Raw genomic sequence first — 24,588 nt, 5'->3', positions numbered from 1 at the left:
TCTATTTTGAGGGTGATGGCTGTCAGTCTAGCACTATATGTTACCTACCAGAGTGTCCTTAAAAATACCTATTATGTACTGTTGTCGTTGTCTTCTGAACTTGTGGTGTGTGGGAAGGACAGAAAGGAAGGTGCAAATGTGTATGTGAGTGGTAGTGGAAAGCCACAGTCAGAGCTAGCTAGGTGCTGGTTTCTTGAGACTGTAAAAGAAATTTGAACGTGTCTGTTACAGATAATATATGTTCAGGTTGTCCCTGTATTCCAGAGACATCTCTTCCTGCTTGCCTTAGCCAGATTTGATAGCTGCTTGGCGTAAGTCTTATTGACTGGCACTAGCAATTCTCTGCTCATTGAACTGAAAGAAATTACTGTTGAAACTCAGAATGCACAGTTTTGATCTCTGCTGCCTTTGTCACTATCCAGTCAAGACAGTCTGATTTTTCTTATTTCTTTCTCAAGATTAGGGGGGGAAAAGATAAGCTTTCAAAGTGTGATCTCTTTTAATTCTGATTAATCAAATATAGTCTCTACCAATAAAAAAGCGCATCTGTAAGACCCACTATTGCTAAATTTACACTCTGCAATTTTCAGATGTTAGTTGCCACTAAATTGGCAGAGTGACTGGAGCCAAATTATATCTGCTGGGTTGGTATTTATGGGAGTGGCCAGCTAGGCCAATGAGACTCAAAATTAACCCTTAGTGTCAGCAGCCTGAAACTGCTGTTTCATTAGTATATTTGTCATGGCTCACAGGAACCCCTGTTATGGCCGGTTTTAGGTGTTACTGCAAGTGATAATGCTTGCTTCCCTAGAACCTTGAAAAAAAGAATGGGAAGTCTGTGAACTTACTGCATCGTAAGTTTCAGTCTGGGTTTGGTGTGAAAACAAAGGTATCCTGCCTTGGAACCCAGTAGATACACAATTTGAGAATAAAACTTTATTATCAAATGCGTAGAAGCCATGTCTTTTGCCTGGGGATCTTGAGTTCTCTGGGTTACTGAAATATTATGAACTTTTTGTTGTAGAAAATTTTCACAAAATTCCTGAGATGTTGTCTGTTCCTTCTGGTCTTCATCTGTGTAACTCTGTGATTCCTCAGCTCATCTGTTTGCTCCACAGCCCTCCCAGTATTTGCCAGTTTGGCGCTGTCTATCTGGACATGTCTTTGTCCTGGCTTCTACAGAAAGTACACTTTGTAGCATTCATAAATATGATGGATGATGGGAGGAAAAAGGACAAAAGGTGGTACACCACAGACTAAATGGACTATGGACCACATAAATCCTAGACTGTGTCATGTGTGGCCCTTCCCAAAGATGTTGACAAGTTACCTCCACTGCTTGTGGGGAAATGTTAATTTTTCTCATGCATGCACCAAAAGCCTTTCTGCTCTTTCGCTAAATCTTTCTCTGTCTGTTTTCATTCCAGTATTCTTCACTCTTCACTGTGCTTCACTCTTCACTGTGCTGATAAACACAGCAACTGTTGAAAGAGCCAAAATCCAAGACTGCCTATCACAGTATCACAGTATCACAGTATGTTTGGGATTGGAAGGGACCTCAAAAGATCATCTAGTCCAATCCCCCTGCTGGAGCAGGAACGCCTAGGTGAGGTCGCACAGGAACATATCCAGGCGGGTTTTGAATGTCTCCAGGGAAGGAGACTCCACAACCCCCCTGGGCAGCCTGTTCCAGTGCTCTGTCACCCTCACTGAGAAGAAGTTTTTTCTCAAATTTAAGCGGAACCTCTTGTGTTCCAGCTTGATCCCATTACCCCTTGTCCTATCATTGTTTGCCATTGAGAAGAGCCTGGCTCCATCCTCATGGCACTCACCCTTTATATATTTATAAGCATTAATAAGGTCCCCCCTTAGTCTCCTCTTCTCCAAACTAAAGAGACCCAGCTCCCTCAGCCTTTCTTCATAAGGGAGGTGCTCCACTCCCTTAATCATCTTCGTTGCCCTACGCTGGACCCTCTCCAGTAGTTCCCTGTCCTTCTTGAACTGAGGGGCCCAGAACTGGACACAATATTCCAGATGTGGTCTCACCAGGGCAGAGTAGAGGGGAAGGAGGACCTCTCTCGATCTACTAACCACCCCCCTTCTAATACACCCCAGGATGCCATTGGCCTTCCTGGCCACAAGGGCACAGTGCTGGCTCATGGTCATCCTGCTGTCCACCAGGACCCCCAGGTCCCTTTCCCCTACACTGCTCTCTAATATGTAATTTCCCAACCTATACTGGAACCTGGGGTTGTTCCTGCCCAGATGCAGGACTCTACACTTTCCCTTGTTAAATTTCATTAGGTTATCCCCCGCCCAACTCTCCAGCCTGTCCAGGTCCCACTGGATAGCAGCACAGCCTTCTGGCGTGTCAGCCACCCCTCCCAGCTTAGTGTCATCAGCAAACTTGCTGATAGTACACTCTATTCCCTCATCTAAATCGTTAATGAATATATTGAATAATATTGGCCCCAGCACTGACCCCTGAGGCACTCCGCTAGATACTGGCCTCCAACTAGACTCTGCACCATTGACTACCACTCTCTGGCTTCTCTCCTTAAGCCAGTTTGCAACCCACCTCACTACTCTATTGTCTAGACCACACCTCCTCAACTTAGCTGTGAGGATGCTGTGGGAGACTGTGTCAAAGGCTTTGCTGAAGTCAAGGTAGACCACATCCACTCCTCTGCCATTATCCATCCACCTTGTTACATTCTCATAAAAGGCTATGAGATTGGTCAAGCATGACTTACCCTTGGTAAAGCCATGCTGACTGCCCCTAATAACCCTCTTATCCTTGATATGCCTTGAGATGGCACCAAGGATAAGCTGTTCCATTACTTTCCCAGGGACAGAGGTAATGTCTTCCTTTGGCAGTATTTGCTGGAAAGAATTGGTAGCCAGTGCCTCGCAAAAAATTTGCACTGCCACACTGCACACCCTGCATTAACATCCTCTCTGTGAGGGGGCATTGTGTATGTTCTTTTACAATGGGAAAACATCATTGCTAGAGCTTCTGGCACAATGAGTAAGTGAATATGTAAGGTGAAACGAAATTGTGAAAAGAATGAGCCTCTCACTTCAATATAATCCCTGCCTGTATCTTCCCACAGCATTGACAAAATGCAAATGCCATTTATTTTTCTGTTATTGATATGCTTACAGAAAGCAGCAGAAATCTAATCTGTGCAGCAAATACTGAGTCACTTTATTTTCTCTATAATTTTTATTAGAGCACATCAAAGACCTCAGTTTGAATGGGAGAAAATGATGTTTTAGGTAGTTGGTTATAAAAACTGTTGTTTTTCACTTGAGGTGATTATTTTCTAGGTCTCTGATGGTGATTATGGGAAATTCCTAACTTGAAATAAATAACCAGTTGTTGTATATATCTGTCATTTCTGAGCTCCGTCTTCTGCCCCCGCTTAACTGTCTCTGTGGCTTGCCTAGTGGAGGACATGTGACCAGAGTGATGGGAAAACGGCAAGCACACATCGTCTTTTATATAAGAGAAACCTCTTGAGCCTAAAGTAATGGCAAAATCTCTTCAAATAGACCTGGGGCATGACATTTGAAGAGGCTAGTGTTCTGTGATGTCTCACTGTTGAATTAGACTAGTATATTATCAGTGATCTCCAAAATATTGTGGGAGTGGTTTGAGGTCCGGATGGTCTAAATAGTGTCACTGTGGCTGCACCATGGCTTTTTGTGTTTTCAATATAGGGTGGATGAAATTTGGCTGATTATAATCCAACCTGGTGATCCTCTGAAATCAAGGTTGTAATTTGGCTTGTTGTGTTGGAATTGTTTTTTCTAAAGGTGTATATGTCCATTTCTGCATTGTAATTACAGCTGGAGGGGAATTAGTTGTCTTTGTTTTTGAAGATTAAGGGATATTCTAAGTTTACTTTGCACCATGTTTTGTTACTCACCTCACTTGGTCTTCATGTATGCCTTCTTTTCAGTTTAATTCTTATCTCTTTATTGGATTTGCATTTGTATTTGAAGAGGTTATCTATTTCCAGGTAATGCTTCTGTTTAGGAACAGTACACCGTGTTCACTGGATGTGTGCTATCACTAGCACTACACTACTCTTAAACTGTTGCCTTTCCTTAACTCTAATTGTCTTCTGCTAATTCTTCTCATAATTATAACTGTTGTTTCAATGTATTATTTGGAAAAACATGCTACTTCCTTTTTTAGGCGCCTTGGGAGAGAGGTTTCTTGTCTCCTTGTTTTCTGTTCTTAGGGTCAGACTTCAAAGCAGGAGCTGAGTTGCTTCCCAAGGTAGGGAAGTTTGCAGATATGTCTCTATCTAGATTAAAATAGTGGTTATCTGTCATCAATCTCCTCACACTTGGAAATTAGCTTAGTGTCATTCAGTGAGAGGTTATGAGTGTTTTTCTTTATTGTTAAGGACATTGTTGATGCTTTGTTCTGTTACTCTGGCCTTTCTCGGACTTGGCCCTTCTGCGGAGCCTGACATCCCAGCTGTGTCTTGTAGGCTCTTTCCAAGGTGTGGAGCTTTCATGTAGTCACACAGCCTGAGTTGTCCCCTTGTTAACAATACCACAGCTTACTTTCCCCTCCTCATGTGCTGTACTGACACACAGTCAGATCCTAAATGCATAAATTACTTTCCTGATATCATCGGGAGGATATCGTTGTTATAACTTGATCTCGTTTTGGTTTCTCCACTGTGCTTATACAGTGAGTTCCCTTTCAGAGCCCTGCACGTTCTGAACATAGTACATTTGTAAAATGGTCATTCACCGCTAAGATGTCAGGGTGGGATACCAGCCTTCACTACCTACATGCTTCCTGGAACACAGCATGGCATGTCTGGTTCTGACATGCATCTTTCCTTATTGGCGAAAACTCTGATATGCAGCTGCCAACACAATTACTGCTCTTGAAAACTCTCCTTTGCTGCTTAAAGAAGGAATTGTGGCATAGTTGTTAAGTACAAGCGACTTCATTAGATTAAGTGATGTCTGCTGGAGTTGAAAATGGCAGGAGTGTTTTGATTTAGGTTATCTGGTTTAGCTTGAGAAAAGGCTACAGTCCTGTCCTGCTCTTAACCTAGGACTGTTGTTCTGCCCTAGGGGTTTGTTTTGTTTTGTTTTTTTTAATGTGTAGCTCTTGATTAAACTGCATTCATTTGCAGAGTTTGATTCTGTGTGTGAGTTGTGTGGTGGGACAGAAGACTGCAGAAATACTAAGTAGTCTTGTGTTAAGTGGCTACTCCTTGTGTAATAGAAGGGGTAAGGATTATACCTCTGTAGCATCCTGCTGAGAGATGAGATTGGCGTTCTCCTTCATAGCTACCACTTTTCCCTTCCTCTCATCCCCCTCCATGTTTTTGTATTACTACATATTTGGGCATTGTTGGTTTTGTATGCTGGGATGCAGAGAGAGATAATGTGTCCAGTATCAGCTACAAACTCCAAAAGACTTCAGTGCTTCTTATGCCTGTAAGTTATGGCATACTTTAGCTGCTGCCATAGTGAAATGCTCCCAGAGCAACTGACATTGTAGATTTTTATTTTTTTTTTTTAATAATTAGCACTGACACAGCCATACAGTTAACTGCTGCCACTCCTTGTCGTTACTTCATTTCAAACTTTCTTAAGTCTTGGTGTTCACTTTGTACAAGACCTACTGTCCAGTTCTGCCATTTGTCCTTACTGGTTTAGACAGGCTCATGATTTATACTGGGTGATGTTGTCAGAAGTATCCTATTGCCAAGGAAAATGTTAGACAAAGAAGTCTGTGTTTACTGAGAGCAACAAGTAGCTAAAACCTGGACATAGCAGCGGAAAGTAACTGTATACAGATCTGTATTTAGCAGATTGGTTTCATGTTATATGAATATTTAAAGGCCGGATATATGGGTGACTGATTAGGTGCTGCATAGTGAGAGCACTTTAAAATGTCATGTTCTTTTGTGTTTTGCAGACAGAATGTAATTCTCTCCTTCAACATACTAAAACTTATTAGTTTTACTCCTTCCACCTTCAAGGTGTTTATCTCTCTGCATGACACTGTATTTCGGTCTTTCCTCCCTATCAGTAGCATAGTTGGATTAGTGCTCAGACCTCTGCCCATTGAAGAAAGAAGATTCAGCTCAGAAATGTTATCGCTATGCGGATGTTGGCCGTAAGTACATTTCTCTTACTCTAACTTATAAGAGGAGTAAGCAGTGAGATGAGACTGGTGGAGAAAGAGTTTCATGATTAAGTGTTGTTGTAGGCAAGGGAATGTAAACATCTCCCTGGCTTTGACTGGTATAATTTAATTTTCCAGTCAGCTCTCCCTGCCCACCCTGATGAAAGATGAATTGGGATTCTGTGGTGGGTCAGACCAGCAGCCAGAGCTGATGTTGCAACCTGCAATGGTCCTGTTTCTTTAGAAAGTATTTCAGATATCTCTGTTCTGAGTAAGCTGTTGATTAAAAGCTGCGAAAATCTAGTGGTTTTAATCACCAGAAATGATGACAGGTAGTGATTGAGCATGAGGTCTACAATTCCAAGATTTTCTACAGTCATACATGGGGAGGAGTTTAAGGTTTTGATATTAATGGTAGTTTGGGAAGTGAGAAACAAGACTGAGATTACTTAACACAATTTACTCTCTCTGTCCACGCACTGTTGAGAATAATTTAGGCTGTGTTTTCAGGGTGACTAATACCATATGACCAGATAGCACTGGCTTGATGCAGACAGTTTGTTCAGTTTTGTGAGGTGCAGAAGTGTTTTCTGTGTGAGGACAGATAGTTGATCATAAAGTTTACCAAGGCAAAGTTAGGCTGCCTCTTTTTTTTTTTTTTTTTTTTAATCCAAGTTTTTAAGGCATAACAGGCAGACTAATCTGAGGTTCCTCACTGTGTCAGGTACTTGTACTTTGATTCATCTAGTACAAGTTATAACAGAACTTGATTTACTGTCTCTTCCCTAACTGTATCATAAAGGTGCTTGAGAGAAATCTTTCCTCAAAAGTAGAGAGGCTGTGAGCAAAACAAAAACATTGTCTTTTACTAAGAAGTGTGTTGAAAGTTACTGACTAAAGAGCGTATAAAATCAGTAGGATTCACTTTGCTTTTAGCAGGTTTGAATACAGAAGTTACATCTTCAGGTTTTTTTTTCTTGCTGTTTTTGCTACTGCTGCCCCCAATGAAAATGCTCAATTGTATTTTTTCATGTGTATTTATATTGCTTATCGTTTTGCCACCAGTGCTGTCATGCTCTTCTATCAAATTAAAGCTTGAAATTAAATTTAAAAAGTATGCGTTTCTAGTGAAGAAACATCTGGAAAAGTATTATACATCAGACACGAACCTGGTTGCAGTCAAAGCAAAGTTTCATGCAACAGTATCTCTCTTGCGAAAAAGCGCTGTCTATATGTATGTATATATGTATATGGTCTAAGGGTCAAAGCCGAACAGTTGGCATGAGTCAGGACAGGAGAGCCAGAGCTGCTTCAGAAGTGGGGAGGTCTGTCACAGCCTGTGAAGATGACTATTGTTCTTTGATGCTGAACTTCCTAATAATCTGTCTGAATGCAGGACTGTGTCTTCAGGAGCAGTGCCCTCAATTAAGAAGTTGAAAGAAAAGTGGTTCTATTAAGGTGCTAGTGTTTGGAGTAGAGCTGATATATTGCTAGGAGTGATTTCAAGGGAGAAACACCATTGCCCTGTGATTCAAAACACCGTGCTAAAGGAGTTATCTTCTGAAAACTGAAAGCCTTAGAAAGCCTTAATAGTCTATAAATAACTCTGCTCACCGACATAGCAAAATTGGAAACATGAGTTTCTCCTTGTGCAGCAGAAATTAATAGAATCCACCAGTCTGCTGGTCTTACCTTTTCGCTTTTGTTAACTATGCACATTACTTCAACAAACAGAAGATCCTGTAGACTTGGCTAGTAACTGTGCAGCAACCCCTTCTGTTTCTTTCCTTATCCTGCTTACCATGATATATGAATGTATACCTGGCTTCAAGCTGTGTGGAAGTTAAAGTGATTAAGAACCTGCCTGTGGAGCTGATGTGGAGACAGTAACTGGTCACCTTTCTTCTGTCAGAGAGCAGGTTCCTTTTGAACTCTGTGTTTCCAGGGGGTCGGGGCTACCTGCTTTTGTTCAATTGCACTGCTGTGGAATATTTTTTGTGACAGTGTCTTCTGCTCTTTTGGAAGATCAGAAAGGTGTAGTCATAAACTGTGGGTAAGATTAAATGATTAGAAGAGAGTCACTGCTTAATAACCTGAAGATGACAATTGGTGGAGTATGTTCTTTGTATTTCAGATTTTTCTTCTGGACTGTGCTAACTTTAAGTGCCTGGAGATAATAGCTAAGCTCTTCTGAGAGTATAAGGAACATATAATTAGGGAAAATGTTTCCATTTGAGAGGATGTTAATTATTAAAGGGTTCTATGTCATTGAGTACTCTAATTCGTTGTACGATAATGGTTTTCATAATTTACTTAAACTCACTGCAGGGAGAGGAACTGGAGTGGAGTCTATGATGAACCAAGCAATCCTAAATTTGGTGTATTAATCTTGCTCTATGGCAGGGGTGTCAAACTCATAGGAGTAGTTACAGTCCTAAATTACAGTTACAGTCCTAAAATTGCATTCGGCCCTCTGAAGGCAACTGTGAGGCTGATGTGGCCCCTGGTGAAAATGAGCTTGACACCCCTGCTCTAGGGGTTAGGTGGATGAGTCTGAGTTGGTCTTCTGCTATAAGTCGTCTTGGGGGACTGAGGGCAAGCAGGATGGGAAACTGTTCATTAAAGATGTTACTTGTGGCCATCATAGCTGAAAGAAATTGAGGGTCATGTACTGACCCCTTTTGCCATGAGTATCCAAGAGTTTCCACTAACCAAAATTAGGGAGAAAATGGCTACCACATGGCTACCTATCTTGCGAAAGACCATAAACGTTATTCACCAGGGAATAAAAAGGGCTCAACCCTGTCATTCCTTGGTTCTTGTGTGGAGCAGCATATGTACTTCTTGGAGGTAAATGCTTAAATTCAGAAGTGAATTAATTGGACTCAGTCTCACTGCTTTCACAGTTCAGGCATGATCTCTGTATTGTTGAGGCAGAATGTCAGCTTGGTCTGGTCATCAGGAGACTGGAATAGTGTGATGGGACACACAAGCTTGTTATCTCTTCCTTCATTCCTACCCCCCATTTAGTTTCTCTTAAGTACAGCTGTTTGATACAAACAATGCTGTTTGACTCCTATTGGCAAGTAATTACATGTATATTGCTAAAGCAGAGACTGAGATAATGAAATCTAAGTTCTGTTCCAAGATCTTTTGTAGGCCTTCTGGGCTGTTGTGTGTAAATTCTTTAGGTTTTTTGTGAAGACAAAAATAATGTTGTCCTCAGAGTAGTTTTATAGCAATACATCCCTCAAAGGTGTTAAGGATAAGATGTATTTGCCTCTTCTGCTTCTGTGAGGAAACAATCTGGTTGGATAGCTTTAGTTTGGATAAGAACAGTGTATAATCTCCATTTGACCTTCTTGCTGTGGAATGCTTTTCCTTTGATGTGCACCTTGTTTAGTAATCTGAAGTATTTCTTTCTCTTTTCCTCCTAATCCTTTTTCTGTTTAAACTTGTATTAGTTTGGAGCTGTGCTCACTCTGTGCCTGTTTCTCTTGTACCATGCTAAGTGGGCTGAGAGACTGCAGACCTGGGAGATATATGTATTTTTGGTGTGTACTCAGGCAGCTGCATTGGAGAAGAGCAAATGTGGGGACTCTAGTGAAATGTCCAGTCCCCCAAATAAAGAATCCAGCCATGAAGGCTGTAGGATTAAAGTAAGTCTGTTTACCTCAGCTCACTTTCTCCACATTGTGTTGCAAGGAAAAAGCAAGTGGTTGTTTATTAGGGAATGATTTAGAAGATTATATTTAATTCAGGTGCTTGCATGGCCAAGTGCTGAAATACAGGCATCTACTATGGTGAATTTGCCAATTGCTTATATTAACACTGTAGGATATTTAGAAAAAAAAAATATACTATTGAAGGCATATTGTATTATTTATGGTGGAGATCATGATGTGGTAATCACTCTCCAGTTCAGTAAAGGCAGCTTTTGCTGTGAGGAATTAGTGAAGGATGGACACCTGATAGCAGTTCGTGTTCCTTGCCACTTCAGTTTTTCTCTCTAGATTGAAAGAAGCTATCCTTTTTAGTGCTCTGAAAAGGGTCTTCGTGTTGACTTTGACTTGCCTCAGTAATATTTAGTATTTAATTGGAAGTAACCATAGGAGCTTCTGCTCTTTTGACTAGGTCTTATCAATTTTCAAACTTCAAAATGTTAGATATTGAATATATCACATCTCATGGATCACAGTTGGAAAACTGTAGGAGGTGAAATCGAACTCAAACAGTGAGGAGTTCCTTGAATAATCACTAACTTACTAGCTGCTTCAGTGAAGAAACAATTTTTTTGAGCACTTGTATTGCAGTGGTGTTGTCAATCTGCCTTTATAAATAACCCAGATAATTTCTAATGTTGCATAAGCAACTTAATAATCAGGCAGTTTAAATGAGGATAGGGGAGGATAAGCATTAAAACTTTTCAAGGGAATTTAAATTGATAGGTGATCATTGGCAGTTGTTCTTTATTTGTGACAGATGACATCATGACAGAGTAAGGGGGAGCTTGTTTTATTCTTGGCTTCCTAAAGCCAGCCTGAATGTGCTCTGGGATGCTTGTCCTCTGTTCTGGTAAGGCAACTTTGCAGTAGTGCGTGGGAGAGCAAATCAAGCTGAAGACTTGTGTTCATGGGGCTTATGAACAGGCAGTTGCAAACAACTTTTTGGATGGTATTGAAGTTGTTTATTTAAGAGATGGAATGTAAACTTAGTTGTCATTGGTGTCATTTCCTTTCCTGTTTGGTGCTGTTAATGAGCAATCTTTTTGTGCCCTACATATTTGAATTCAGTATGGGACCTTTGTCGCAGTTGAGACAAATGTGTGGGGGATTACGGTGGGTCCGTGGATTCCCTGACGGAGGGCATGGGAACAGAAATTAGCCCTGAAGATATGAAGGCCTACCTGTGAGAAAGATGGGAGTAAAGGAGTATCCAGAGATGTTAAGGATGTACCCGTGAGAGAGAAGGGAGTAGAAGAGTAACATTGATGACAGCAAAAATAGCCAATGAGATGTTACCGCTGTAACTTTTAACCAATAGTGAAGAGACACATGAATTGGTAAAACTGTATAAAAATGCACTTGTGACAATAAATGGCATCTACTACTTTCATCCTGGAAGAACTTGGTCCATGTCGTTTGTCCGTCTCAACCACGACATCTGGTGACCCCGACGTGATCCTGCCTGAAGAGGATCTCTCATGACAAGGTGACAGTGTGAAGCTGTGAACAGCCGAAGAAGAGCTGTGGAGACGGAGCCCGGTACAGCTGATAAGAGCAGCCGAGGAGAGCTGCCAAAGATCCGGATCGTTGAAAAGACAGTTTGCTAAGGAGTAGGTGAGCTACCGGGAACATGGGGGGAAACTTATCTAAAGAAGAGGGTATTGTATTATCTGCATGGAAGTTGCTTCTGAAGAAGCAGGATATTAGCCCTCTGGAATTGACTTTACAAAGGACTATGTTACTATGGGGCAAAGCACTACTGAAAGATCCAAAGAAACAACTGAACGGTTAACAACATGGGACTTGTTGCTAGAGACTTTGAGAGGATGAAAAGAGCAACGGGAACGTGCAGAGACAGTGGAGGGGGGTGGCTTCTCTTGGCTAGATTTGAAAAAAAAAAAAACAAAACACTGTTCTAAACCCCGAACCCCCCTGTTACTAATGATTCTCCAGCACCGTTCAAGTCCGTGTTATCTGATGGCTCAGATGAGGGTCAGCAGCATAAAAACTATGAAAGACTCAAGCAAAATTAGACCTATGCAATGTAACAGCTATAGATCATTTAGGATGGAACGATGGGGATTCATTGAAAGTGGCAGGTATCTCACAACTCTTGGAAGAGACACTAATTGACACACCACAACTACAGACACGATAAGTTTCTGAAATCCTGAGGCAGTCAACAGACCTCGCATATCAAGCTATGATAAAGGTGCCTGAAACCAACAATGCAGCCAAATCATTTGCAACTATTAATCAGGGTCCCAATGAGAATTACATGCAATTTATTGACCACCTTCAAGAGGTCATCAGTAAGCAGGTTGAAAACTTAGAAGCTAAGGAAGCACTAGTGTTGAGATTAGCAGTAGAGAATGCTAATGTTTGCTATTGAAATGTTATTTGCGAGTTTTACAGTACATATTATGTGTTTCTGTGTATTGCCTCTCTGAAAATCAAGCAGCTTGTCAGGAATGTGAGTTAATTGTTTTACTAGTTGTTTTTAAGCGCACCGTAAAACTTTCTGCCCGCTTTTCCCATTCACGCTGCAAGCAGCCCTGTGCCTTCCTCCCCTCCTCCCCCTCCCTTCCTCCCTCTTCTCAAGGTTTTTACTTGCAAGATGGGGTCAGGAATAATTGTTTTCAGTTGTGTTCCTAAAAAATCAGTATTGGGAGGTGTTTTAAAACTTAGGAAAGCACTCGGAATTATGAGGAAGGAAGATCTTGTTAAGTATTGAAATCAGTCTTGGCTGCTGTATAAGTTAAATGATTGGGAAAAGTGTCCGGAGAATAGAATTTTGTTGCAATTAATGTTGTTTTTAAGATGAGAAGAGCGGGACAAAATAAATCTCTACAAGAGATCATTAGATCATTACAGACAGTTTTACAGCTGGAACGGTTTGAACATCAACAAGCTGAGAGAGAGTTAACTGATAACACACAGGTCACAGTAAACCTGCTGAAGTCTGCAAGATGCTTTCCTCATTAACCTGTTTTCTTTGTGGGTATCTGTTTAAGCATGTTGCAGTTTTGGTAGGTCTTTGTTATATGGTACGATAAGTTCACAGTCTGTTAAATTATGAGAATCTGTTGACTCAAAATGTGCGTTTTGTGATAATACAGAAGATCATAAGTAGTTTAGTTCTTTACTGCATGAATGTGATGGTAAAATTTTGTGTGTAGTAGCTGTTATTTATCTTTCTAGCATGCTACCTTTATTCCGGCATTCAGACTTGCGCAACTCTGTGACAGGCTGTGTCTCATCTCGATGTGCTGGATTTGAAAGAATCCTAGTCTTGGAATAACAGTTGTAGCGCACCAGATGAGACACTATAAAAAAAATAAATTAAAAGGCCTTGCCCAGTGCAGCTCGCTGTAGCGGTGGGGAGGCGGGTGCCGATTGGGCTCCAGTGCGCACTGACCTATTTTGTCAGGGAGACCCAGAGGTACCTCCACCTGGCTGAGCAGTAAGCGGTTCAAAGGTGCAATGCAAAATTGAGATATTGTCCTGAATAAGTGTAACTGTGATCCATCTGCATATTTGAACTTGGTATTTGGTTTTCACATCTGAGCTTAGTATTTTAGTTTGCATATTCATATTTGGTACCAAAAGAATCTTGTTTGGGGAGATAATTACAAAATGGGAACCGGTTCCACGGCTAAAATTCCACCTTGCTCCCCCTTAGGATGCATCCTTACACTTTAGAGTAATTGCTTATATTGTTAGACAAGCATTTAAATTGTTTAAATGCTATGATAGATGTGAATTTGGAAGAGGTTGTATTTAAAAGTTGCTAGAATATTAACTGATTTGGATCTAGGAAAATTGAATAATGGATTTATGTTTATTATACTGGTTTATACTGTTTTTTGACATCTCTAAATTGTAAAAGGTAAATGGAGATAAGGAATGTAACTATTTCTGAGCTACTTGAAATTGCATATAGAGTTAGTTGGAATGAAATGGGAAAGCAAAACATCAGAATATCCCAGGCCTATGTGCAGCTCATTGTAACTGAGAAGTTTCCCAGAGCCTCCTACTTCGTACCAATGATTATACCAGCTGCATGGCCTTGGTTATATCTAAACTGCAGCAAGAAGAGAAAGAAAAAAAAGGAAAAACCTGGCTGCCCGCTTTTAAAGTGGTGAAAGGCGGGTTTTCTCTCCCCCCACTGCAGCGCTGTAATACTGAATGGAGCAGTCTGAGGGTGAAGTTTAAAGGCATCCTGAGCAGACCCGTAGTTCTAATGAAACTGGAAAATTAAACCAAAAATTTGTTAATAGACTTATTCTGTGGTAACTAGTTGTAAGAGACTTCTTAGTAAATTCACCATGCTAGTTTTTGAGATCATGGGAGAGAATGAAAGAAAGGCCATTTTTTGAGACCAACAGAATGCCAAATCTGGAACAAAGTTTTAATACATGAATTCTTGTAGTTGCCAGAAAGTCCTATACCTCTCTTAGGTTAAGATTTGTTAAGTAAATTGTAAGCTCAAATAACATTTTCTGAGAATTCTGTTTAGTTGCATGTCCTGCAAGAAGCTGCTGGGATGGTGCAGATCTGCTTGCTGCAAGTGAGAAATCTCCAAGGAAATTTCGAATGCTGTTGTATTTCCACTAGTATTAACAGCCAATGTTTCAATAAAGCAAACACTACACTGACTGATCTGAAACAGGACTTCGATCTGGTAAGGGAAAACAATGTCCAATAAATATGACAGCCAAAATGGAGTTGGAAACTTTGAGGAATAAATTTATGAAAACCTTACAGGCTGACTGCATTCGATTGGACTTGCAGATTTGTCTATTTATAGCTACAACATAGAAACAACCTGTGGCTATTCTGGGACAGTATGATGAGATTGCTAGCAAACTGATGTACCGACTGTTATATACCAGTTGTCACTCTGCCCAAGAAAATGCAGGGAATGAATTTAAGTCTTAATAGGCCATGATCCTTTTGTCATATATGTACCATTTGTGAAATTTAATTCTGATTTTTTTATTTGTAATCTATGTCTTTGTAAATTGCACTAGCTGGTTTTCTTAACAGCACAGTTTTTGGCATGAATAAATGTAAAATGTAAATTGCTGCAGAACCTGCAAGTCTTTAACATCAGGTCACAGACCATACGTGTATCTGGTCTGATCCTACATACTTGCACGGTTTTTGTTGATGGTTCTGGGAAGTCTCATAAAGCTGTAGTGGTTTGGCGTGAAGATAACAATTGGTATCATTCTGTAAAAATTATTGAAGGTTCAACCCAATTAGCAGAACTTGGCTCAGCTTTACATTATTTAGAGCCTTTAAGGAGGAACCTCTAAATTTGAATTGTGATTCTGAGTACGTAGTCAAGGTCCAACGCACGTATCTGATTCTGAACTGTGTTTTTGTTTTGTTTTGGTTTGGTTTTTTTAAACAAAAAGGGGGGAGAAGTAGGGAAAACGCCACAAAACCAATTGTCAAAAGCATTGTATATGATGAATCCTGTATATCTAAGTGGTGCAGCCCAAATTTGCCAAATTTGTGAGGAAACACTTTGCTAGTGTGACCCAAAAACATGCTAAATCAGAAAGAACCTACATTAGTTATGGCCAAATCACTAGTTAATGGTCAATGGAAAAGGCCACATCAATTGATAACCTGGGGGAGAGGTTATGCTTGTGTCTTTACAGATCAAGGGCCGCAATGGTTGCTGGCACGAAACATGAAACCTGTGTTATCTTCCTGACAATGATTGTTGCAGCTGCTGTGTTTTGGATGCCCGCACAGACAAAGACTAACATGTGGATTACTTTAGCCAACATGACTGACCATCTATATGCCTAACTACGATGTCTCCGGAAAAACCGTTCCACACATGCTTAGTTGGTGTCTTCCTTGATGACTACAGCAGCATCACACAATTGTTTCAAAATAGTGGTCGATGCAGAGGCATTGCATCAAACTGTAATAATACTAACATGGCACTTTGGATTAATTGCCTCCTGGAAGCAGACATCGAACCACAGGAACTGGAATTGCTGGCATCTGTGCCCATGGACACTTGTATCAACCTGGTTTGTGAAAAGTGTCAGAACAATATACGAGAACATGAATGGATAAACTGCAAAATATTAATGCTACCCTTGGTGACTATAGAAATGAAACTCAATGGTGTAATGCCTCGCAGAAGAATCCAAGGGGTGTCATTGATAATGTGGGAGAGAGACCCCAAAACCTCCTGTATGGTGTATTCTTGATCTGTGGAGACAGAGCCTGGCCGGGAATTCCTTCTAATGCTGTTGGAGGACCATGTAGTTTGGGACGATTAACCCTCCTAATGCCCAATGTATCCATGATAGTAGATCACAGAAAAGCAACACGGGAAAAATGTTTTTTGCATGCATATAAGTCAAAATGTGATGATAGTGTAGATTTTTGGGGATTAAGGTTAAGGGTTTTAGGATCTCTTGTATCTGGTGTTGGCACAGCTAAAAGCTTTAAATATTTTAGAAAAATTAGGATGCTAGCTAGTTAAGCAAACTAACAGAACTTCAAAGGCTTTAAGTGGACTTTTGTTAGATGTAGATTCTGTAAGACATGCCACACGGCAGAGTAGAGCCGCGATAGACTTTTTGTTATTAGCTCAAGGACATGGGTGTGAAGATTTTGATGGGATTTGTTAAATAAATTGCTTAGTGGTTGAGGGTTTTTAGGATGGTTGTTATCAGTAGCGAAAATAGGACTGATCGTTTTGATGATTGTTGTGGTTGTGTTACTAATGTTGCCATGCATGATTTCTCTGCTGCAAAGGGCCCTGCAGCAGACAATGAAGGCAATTTTTTTAGCACAAAAAACAAAAGGGGAAATTGTGGGAGACTATGGTGGGTCCGTGGATTCCCTGACGGAGGGCATGGGAACAGAAATTAGCCCTGAAGATATGAAGGCCTGCCTGTGAGAAAGATGGGAGTAAAGGAGTATCCAGAGATGTTAAGGATGTACCCGTGAGAGAGAAGAGAGTAGAAGAGTAACATTGATGACAGCAAAAATAGCCAATGAGATGTTACTGCTGTAACTTGTAACCAATAGTGAAGAGACACGTGAATTGGTAAAACTGTATAAAAATGCACTTGTGACAATAAATGGCATCTACTACTTTCATCCTGGAAGAACTTGGTCCATGTCATTTGTCCGTCTCAACCATGACACAAATGATAATAGACCAAGTTCTTCTGTACAAACAACAGTCTCCATTTATTGCCACAAATGCCTTTTTATATAGTCTTTAGCAGCTCAAGTGTATTTTTGCCATTGGTTACAAGTTGTAGTAGAAACATCTCATTGGCTAATTTTGCTGTCATCAGTGTTACTCTTTTACTCCCTTCTCTCTCATGGGTACACCTTAATATCTCCAGATACTCCTTTACTCCCATTTTTTCTCCCATTTTTCTTCAAGGCTCATTTCTGTTCCCATGCCCTCTGTCAGGGAATCCACAGACCCGCTGTAGTCCCCCACAGATCTTCCTCTTAAAAGCTTATGCCCTGTTTTAATTTTAACAATGGCTGAAGTGTAGTAAAGAGCTTGAGTAAGTTTGCCACAGACTCTGGGTGGCTGCAGGAGTCCTATCTTTGGTTTTGTTTCATAAGCACAGAGAGGCTCTGCCTTCCATTTCAGTGCAGTGTGGAGCCAAGTCTACCTGAATTCCACTGGTGTTATCTTAGTGACAACATACTTGTATTGCCAGTGAAGTTTATGCTTTCACATGTTAAACTGAAGCTTGTAGGCAAAGCATAATGTTTGGAGTTTCTTCATGATCAGCTTTTGAATTCCTCTTCTGGGTGCATCATCTGCATTAGTAGATATCTATAAACTATATGTGGAGTGAGTCAGATGCTTCATATCAACATAAAGAAGTATGATAAGATATATCTGTCCTTAGTGCCTAAATTTATAGAAGCAATTGGTCCTGAATGTAAACATTTGTGAATAGCTTTGCAGTCTCTACAGAATCTAATCTTGCAATATCCTATCAGTCACTTAGCCCTGCTTACTTGCTATCTTTTAAAGATGATGGAAGAGGATCAAAAAGTGTTCAAGTCTGCCATTATCTGTCACTTTTATTTAGTTGTGTGTTCCTGATGAGCAAATATTGGCCGGTTCTGAAGGTCTCTTTTTGATGCCATCTTGCTGCAAATTCCAGCTACTGACTTATTCTAGTCTCTTTCCTTTTGTTTTCAGAACATGTTGCAGATTTCAGTAGAGTGGGAATGGATTTCTGATGTGCTGAAATCAAACCTGGTGTGGATTTACAGCTGGCGAGGGTATAAGTAGAAAGAAAGTATTAATTCATTCAAATATGGAGCATACTGTGTGCATCATGTGCTCGGAAAGTATAACGAATACCCCTTCAGCCTCACAGCTATATACCAGCCTGGATCAAAATAATTCTCTTCACATTTGAAAACCTTTAAGCAGTGACCAATTGAAAGTATGTAGTGAAGATCCCAGGATTCCCACAAAATACATGGCAGAAGGCTTGGCAGTGAAGAGTTCATGCTTCATCCTTGGTGACAGGTCCTCTTCACAAAGGGTCTGAAGTTACTGGCATTAATGAGGGTATTGAACACGTAAGTGTCTTGTATGTCTTCCTCCTTGGCAGGGTGAGTGCATACTCTTACTGATTACACTTTCTGATACAGAGGCAGCAGTGTTATTAGTAGTGATCAGTTTTGCAATGTTCACAATTCTGGAGTGATTTCAGGTAGAGGGTTTTTTGTGAAAGATATCTTTGACTTTCTTTCCTAATACACTGTGAAGTACTCAGTATGGCTTGTCCTTTAATAATTTTTTTCTCCTGATTCTTTTTTAACAAGTATTAAATATTTGGATGCTAACATTTTTGGAAGTGGCTGCTAAAACAGATTGACTTTCCTTCCTCAGTCCCCTTCAAAGTGAAACATGAGTCCCTTTTTTCTCTTCAGACCAGATGGCATGCTTCTTCAAGTGAGCAATGTGTTGCAATGAAAATGGACTGCGTCTTTCCCCTTCTTCCTTTCCTCCTTTAGTAACTGAACACATCTGTGTAGTTCATATTTGAGTGAAATTCAAGATTGGTCAGTCTGCAGGGTAAATATGTCAACTATTGGAAAACCAGCTCTAACAAATTGAAAGAATTTCTGCACCTGCCAACAGATGGTATAGCAAGTTGACTGCACAAAACCTGACATCCATATGGACCTTATTAGAAAAATGGACAAGATTATATAGTTGGGTCCTTTTCATGTCTGTCTTGTGTGTGTGTGTAATGCTGCTCCTCCTCATATGCATGTACAGAGCCCCACCTCCTCCAAGTCATGCGGTGGGCTGTATTCTCAGTGGGCAGAAACATCGCATTCCTTAAGGCTGGGAGGTGATGACTGTACTAAGGATTTCTTTGAGAGTTTTTACATCTGATAGAAGAGACTTGCAAAGTGAAAGAAGCAAAAGAAGCAATCAAATTTAAAACAGTTTCACATGTACTACTGTTTTGATAGTTGTTTATCCACCAATGGATTTTTTTGGAGATGGAGTAATGCATGTAAAACAGTTTCTAGATGTGTGGACTCTCAAATTGCTGTCTGTACCCTGTGACTCTCTTCCAGCAGCTGATGGTCATGTTTTAAGAGAAATAGATGTTGCTTTGAAACTGGATTGAGCCAGAGTTCTGTGTTCCCATTCCCCAGCAAAACTTGTGCAGGGCTGTCAGCAAGTAACTTGATTTGCCAGTATCTTTTGTTTCCTGTCTGCAAAGGTTGGTACTAATTGCTTCAGAAGAACATTGAGGATAAAATTATTGTATCACAAAGGAAATACTATAACCAAACAACTTACTGGGTGACAAATAAAATTTGGTACCCCTGGAATGTTGCATAAATTTAGTAGGGTAGAAGTACAGCATTTATTTAAAGGAGTTGCTAAAAGTGACAGGGACTTGTTAGCTTTTTTGAGAGGATTGTTTCTTGCTTTGTGGTTTTTGCTTTTGAAACTCTTTAAGTTTCTTAAATGATTGGCTTGGTCTAAATTTTTTTGTTAAAGAAGTGTGGAGATCATGGCTAAGCTTTTCAGGCAAGATAACAACAGTAGATCTGACGGGAGCTGAACTTTGGTTATTCTGCACAGGATGTGTTACAGTGCTTGAAATGCATTCTGTTATGATTTCCTCAAGAACACTGTGATGCTTAGGGTGGAGAGTTCTTTAGATAGGGCAGGTACCTGTGAGATCTGGTGTCAGTACTCAGCTAGCAACTTGCCCAAATCTAGAAGAGGTCTCACTTAAGTGTTGACAGCAGGATTTTTCCTTTTTAATAGATGCAGCTTCCATATAGAAGTGGAGGAGGTTGGCTGAGAGTTGTAGGTATGAGGTTAGACAAGAATGTATTGCAGAGCAACAGAGAGGTGTACCGTGAGAATGGCATTTTTTGATGTTGCTGCCTGAATGTGCTGCCTAGGTACTTAGGGTTCTGAGAGAGCAAAAGCCTCAGTGATTCCTAGTTATCTTGGCAAGCTTGAAATAATTCAGGTTTACATCAGAGATTTATTCTTAGCCAGGATATTTCCATTTTATAATATTTGATAATGTGTAAATTCTCTCTTAAGTTATGACAACTACTAGGAAAGTCTTCTAGTGGTACCATACTGACCTGAAAGCTATTTTTTGGGAGGAATGTGGAGAAGGGAGTTAGATTCTGCTGTTGAAGCTCTTTGATGCTTTTTATTATACCAGACTTGAGAACATGACATATTGACTGTGCCTTCACATTGCAAAGAATACCTAGGTGTCTCATTTCTTTCATATCTTGATCTGGTGACAGCATGCCGTAGTTTAGTAATACTGTGGCAGGTTTTCTCCAGTTGGAGGCAGAGGTGTTATTTGTGCACTGGGAGTTGTTTGCTAATAGGAGGGTGTGTAATGCTGACAGTTTCATTCTCTGTAGCTGTCTGAGAGTAGCGATTTTGATTTGTTGATACTTACCAGGTACAGGTGAATGATGTAAAGACTGATTAAAACAAAACAAACAAAAAAGGGGAAAGAAACCCAACCAACCAACCAACCAACCAAACAAAACCTGTCCTGCTTTAACCCCAGCTGGTAACTCTTCACCACACAACTGCGCACTCCCCCACAGTGGGATGTGGGAGAGACTCAGAATGGTGAAAGTGAGAAAACTCATGGGTTGAAATAAAGACAGGTTAATATAGGTAGAGCAAAAGCCATGCACACAAGCAAAGCAAAAGAAGGAATTCGTTCACTACTTCCCATGGGCAGGCAGGCATTCAGCCATCTCCAGGACAGCAGGGCTCCATCACACATAACAGTTACTTGGGAAGACAAACATCATCACTCCAAAAGTCCTCTTACTTGTTCATCTTCCAGCTTTATATAGTGATTATGACATCATATAGTCTGGAATATCATAGAATCATTTTTGGTCCAGTCATAACCTAACTCAAGCACTAAACCATGTCCCTAAGAACATCATCTATACACCTTTTAAACTCTTTCAGGGATGGTGACTCCACCACTTCCCTGGGCAGCCTGTTCCAATGCCTAATATCCAATCTAAATCTCCCCTGGCACAACTTGAGGCCATTTCCTCTTGTCCTACCACTTGCTACTTGGGAGAAGAGATCAACACCCTCTGTGCTACAACCTTCTTTCAAGTAGTTGTAGACAGCAATAAAGTCTCCCCTCAGCCTTCTTTTCTCCAGGTTGTTTAGGCCCCAGTTCCCTCAACTGCTCCTCATCAGACTTGTGCTCCAGGCCCCTCAGCAGCTTCAACACCCTGCTCTGCACTCTCTCTAGTACCTCACTGTCTTTCTTATGATAAGGGGCCCAAAACTGAACACAAGATTCAAGGTGGGGCCTCACCAGTGCCAAGTACAGTGGCACAATCACTTCTCCAGTCCTCCTGGCCACACTATTCCTGATACAAGCCAGGATTCTGTTGGCCTTTTTGGCTACCTGGGCACACTGCTGTCTCATATTCAGCCAGCTGTCAATCAACACCCCCAGGTCCTTTTCCACCAGGCAGCTTTCCAGCCACTCTTCCCCAAGCCAATAGCATTGCATGGCGTTGTTGTGACCTAAGTGCAGGACTTGGCACTTGGCCTTGTTAAACCTCATACAATTGGCCTCAGCTCAACAATTCAGCTGATCCAGATCCCTCTGTATGTCTTTCCTCCAGCAGATCAACCCTCCCACCCAACGATGTCATCTGCAAAGTTACTAAGTGTGCACTCAATCCCATCATCTAGATCATTGATAAAGACTTTAAACAGAACTGTCTAGATCATTGATCTAGATCTAGATCATTATCTAGATCATTGATAAAGACTTTAAACAGAACTGGCCCTAATACTGAGCCCTGGGGAACACCACTTGTAACCTGCTGCCACAACTCTTTGGGCCCAGCCATCCAGCCACTTCTTTGTCCATCTCAGAGCACACCCATCCAGGCCATGACCTGCCGATACAGTGTCAAAGGCTTTACTGAAGTATAAGTACACAACATCCACAGCTTTTCCCTCATCTACTAGATGGGTCATCTTGTTGTAGAAGATCAGGCTGGTCACACAGGACCTGCCTTTCATAAACCCATGTTGACTGGGCCTGATTGCTTGTTTTTCTTGTATGTGCTGTGTGGTGTCACTCGGGATGATCTCTTTTATTTCTTTGGTCACTTGAAATCAGCTGTTCCAGCTGTGTCTCTTCCCAACTTCTTTTGCACCCCCAGCCTACTCACTGCTGGGGTGGTGTGGGAGCAGAAATGGCCTTGACTCTGTGGTAGCACTGCTCAACACTAACAAAAACATCCCTGTGTTTTTAATGCTGTTTTCAGCAGAAATCCAAGGCATAGCCTCATACCAGCTACTATAAAGAAAATTAACTCCAACCCAGCCAGAGCCAGCACAAAACCCCTTGCTGGTTGAACACAGAACTGCAGAACTTAATTAACAGTGATTCTGTAAGGTTGTACTGACCTAGGGCTGGTTATTGGCAGCACCATGTCTGTTCAGTGTTTTGTGGCAGGACTAGCAAAGGGCAAACTGTTCCTATCACTGATTTAGATTTAGGGACTCGGGCATGAAGTAGAGTTGGGTATGGCGTTTCCCTGGCAGCTGCTGGGAGCAGTGAAGCCCATGCCTTAGTGGGCTTGAGCTGAGCTTCTTCTGGTTGTAGCCTTTTCTCATTGCAGTATGTAGACCAAACCCAGTCGTTTTGGATCAGAAAAGCAGTGATACAGGGAGTGGAATTGATGTTTGAATGGAACTGCTAAAAGCAAAAAGACACAAAATTACCAGCTCCATAGCCTAGGCTTAGATTTTGCTGGCTGTCACTTTCTTTCTTCAGGGTGCTACAGCAGGAGAGTTATAGGTGGTTCTGGGTATGTGGCCAGTGGTTGAGATTGCCCCATCTGGCTCAGAAGACCTTGTATTCCCCACTTTTCTGAACTACCTTGTCTTTTAGCAGCTCAGAGCAAATTTCCATTAAGGCATCTGCTCTGTGCTGGCAGATTCTTAGAATGCCCCCAGGAGAGTCACCCATTTGCAAGAAATAACACTTGAGAGAAAATATGTTGTTTGGGGCATTAAAAAAAAATACCTCCCTGAAGCATTCCTATCATGCCGTTTTAAACAGTGATGTTAGCAGTTTTGCCTGTGTCAGGGATGCAGCATGTTGCTATGTTGTAGGGGAGGAAGAGAGCCGTCTGCATTTGGCTGTTTTGGGAGTTTCCAGAAAGCCTCATGCTTAGAGGCTCATTTCTTTGGCAGCTAAGTTCTCCAAAGATACCAGTATGGAGCAGGTTCTTCCCTGGGACTGCAGGAATGAGCTAGGAAAAGGTCTTCTCTGAAACTCCTGGTCCTAGCAGGTGTGCTGTGCTGTGTGCCCCATGCAGCACTGAAGAGTGGGGCACTTGCCATGCTGTGTTTATAGTAGTTCTTCTCACCCCTGGAGCTCAGGCCTTCCCGGGGAGGGGAAGGATTTGGACTCACAGGAACATGAAGCAAGCTGGTGTAGGGTGGACAACGGAGAGAACTAACTGCAGCTCTGCCACTCCCCCAGGGAGAGCAATTATACTTAAAACAGGTAAATTATAGTAAATGATAAAGCTGTGCATGAGCTTAATTTGTTCTTCCTGATTTTGAACCATGATGATATGTGGGCATGCAGAGGGGGCATATTTTTGTGACAACTCGACCCTTATGTGCAAAGGTTTTTTTTCTGTTTTTTACCTGGAAAAGTGCACGGTGCCTGTGACTAGTCTGCAACATGACAGAGTAAGATGAAGGGAAAGGATATTCTTTCATTCTCTGCCTTGTCTTGCAGCTTTGCCCTAGCTCGACTACCTGAAATAACTGTTTTAGTACTTATTAAAACTATTGAATATTGTTGTCTTCCTTCACTGAAGTTTGTGTTTCTGTGATACCTGCATTCCAAAAACAATACACAAGGTGGGAAACATGGTAGATTAAAATGACTGAGTGGAGCGTGTTTAACCTTGAAGAAAAATCTCTAGGTTTCCTTCTTGCACTGTTATCTTGATCTCCAGTACGCAGCTACTAAACCCCCTCCACTCAGCAGACTCACAGTGTATCAACTGTCATAGTGGATAGATTGTATGCCAGGGAATATAATAACACCAAGAAGCTCAATTCTAACTTTGATCAGCAGC

At 41.2% G+C, this 24,588-nt stretch overlaps 1 protein-coding gene across 9 annotated transcripts in view; it reads left to right on the top strand.

Annotated features, from left to right (window-relative positions):
* Nucleotides 1–24,588, top strand: part of LDLRAD3 (low density lipoprotein receptor class A domain containing 3) — a 133,691-nt gene that overhangs the window by 25,609 nt on the left and 83,494 nt on the right. Inside the window, exon 2 of one of the 9 annotated variants that reach the window (XM_065064842.1) lies at nucleotides 18,113–18,501. The exons of 5 other annotated variants lie outside the window; for them this stretch is intronic. Coding sequence is in view for 1 of the 4 variants with exons in the window: in XM_065064841.1 (XP_064920913.1) it covers nucleotides 23,915–24,002 (88 nt within the window). In the remaining 3 variants the exon portion in view is untranslated. Of the gene's footprint in view, nucleotides 1–6,073; nucleotides 6,161–6,248; nucleotides 11,509–18,112; nucleotides 18,502–18,587; nucleotides 24,003–24,588 lie in introns of those variants that run through there. 3 more of the 9 variants (XM_065064843.1, XM_065064847.1, XM_065064841.1) reach the window with 3 other exon arrangements.

Source organism: Columba livia, chromosome 5 (genome assembly GCF_036013475.1).
Source record: "Columba livia isolate bColLiv1 breed racing homer chromosome 5, bColLiv1.pat.W.v2, whole genome shotgun sequence".
Lineage (NCBI taxonomy): Eukaryota > Metazoa > Chordata > Aves > Columbiformes > Columbidae > Columba > Columba livia.
This window is presented reverse-complemented; position numbering and strand designations above follow the sequence as displayed.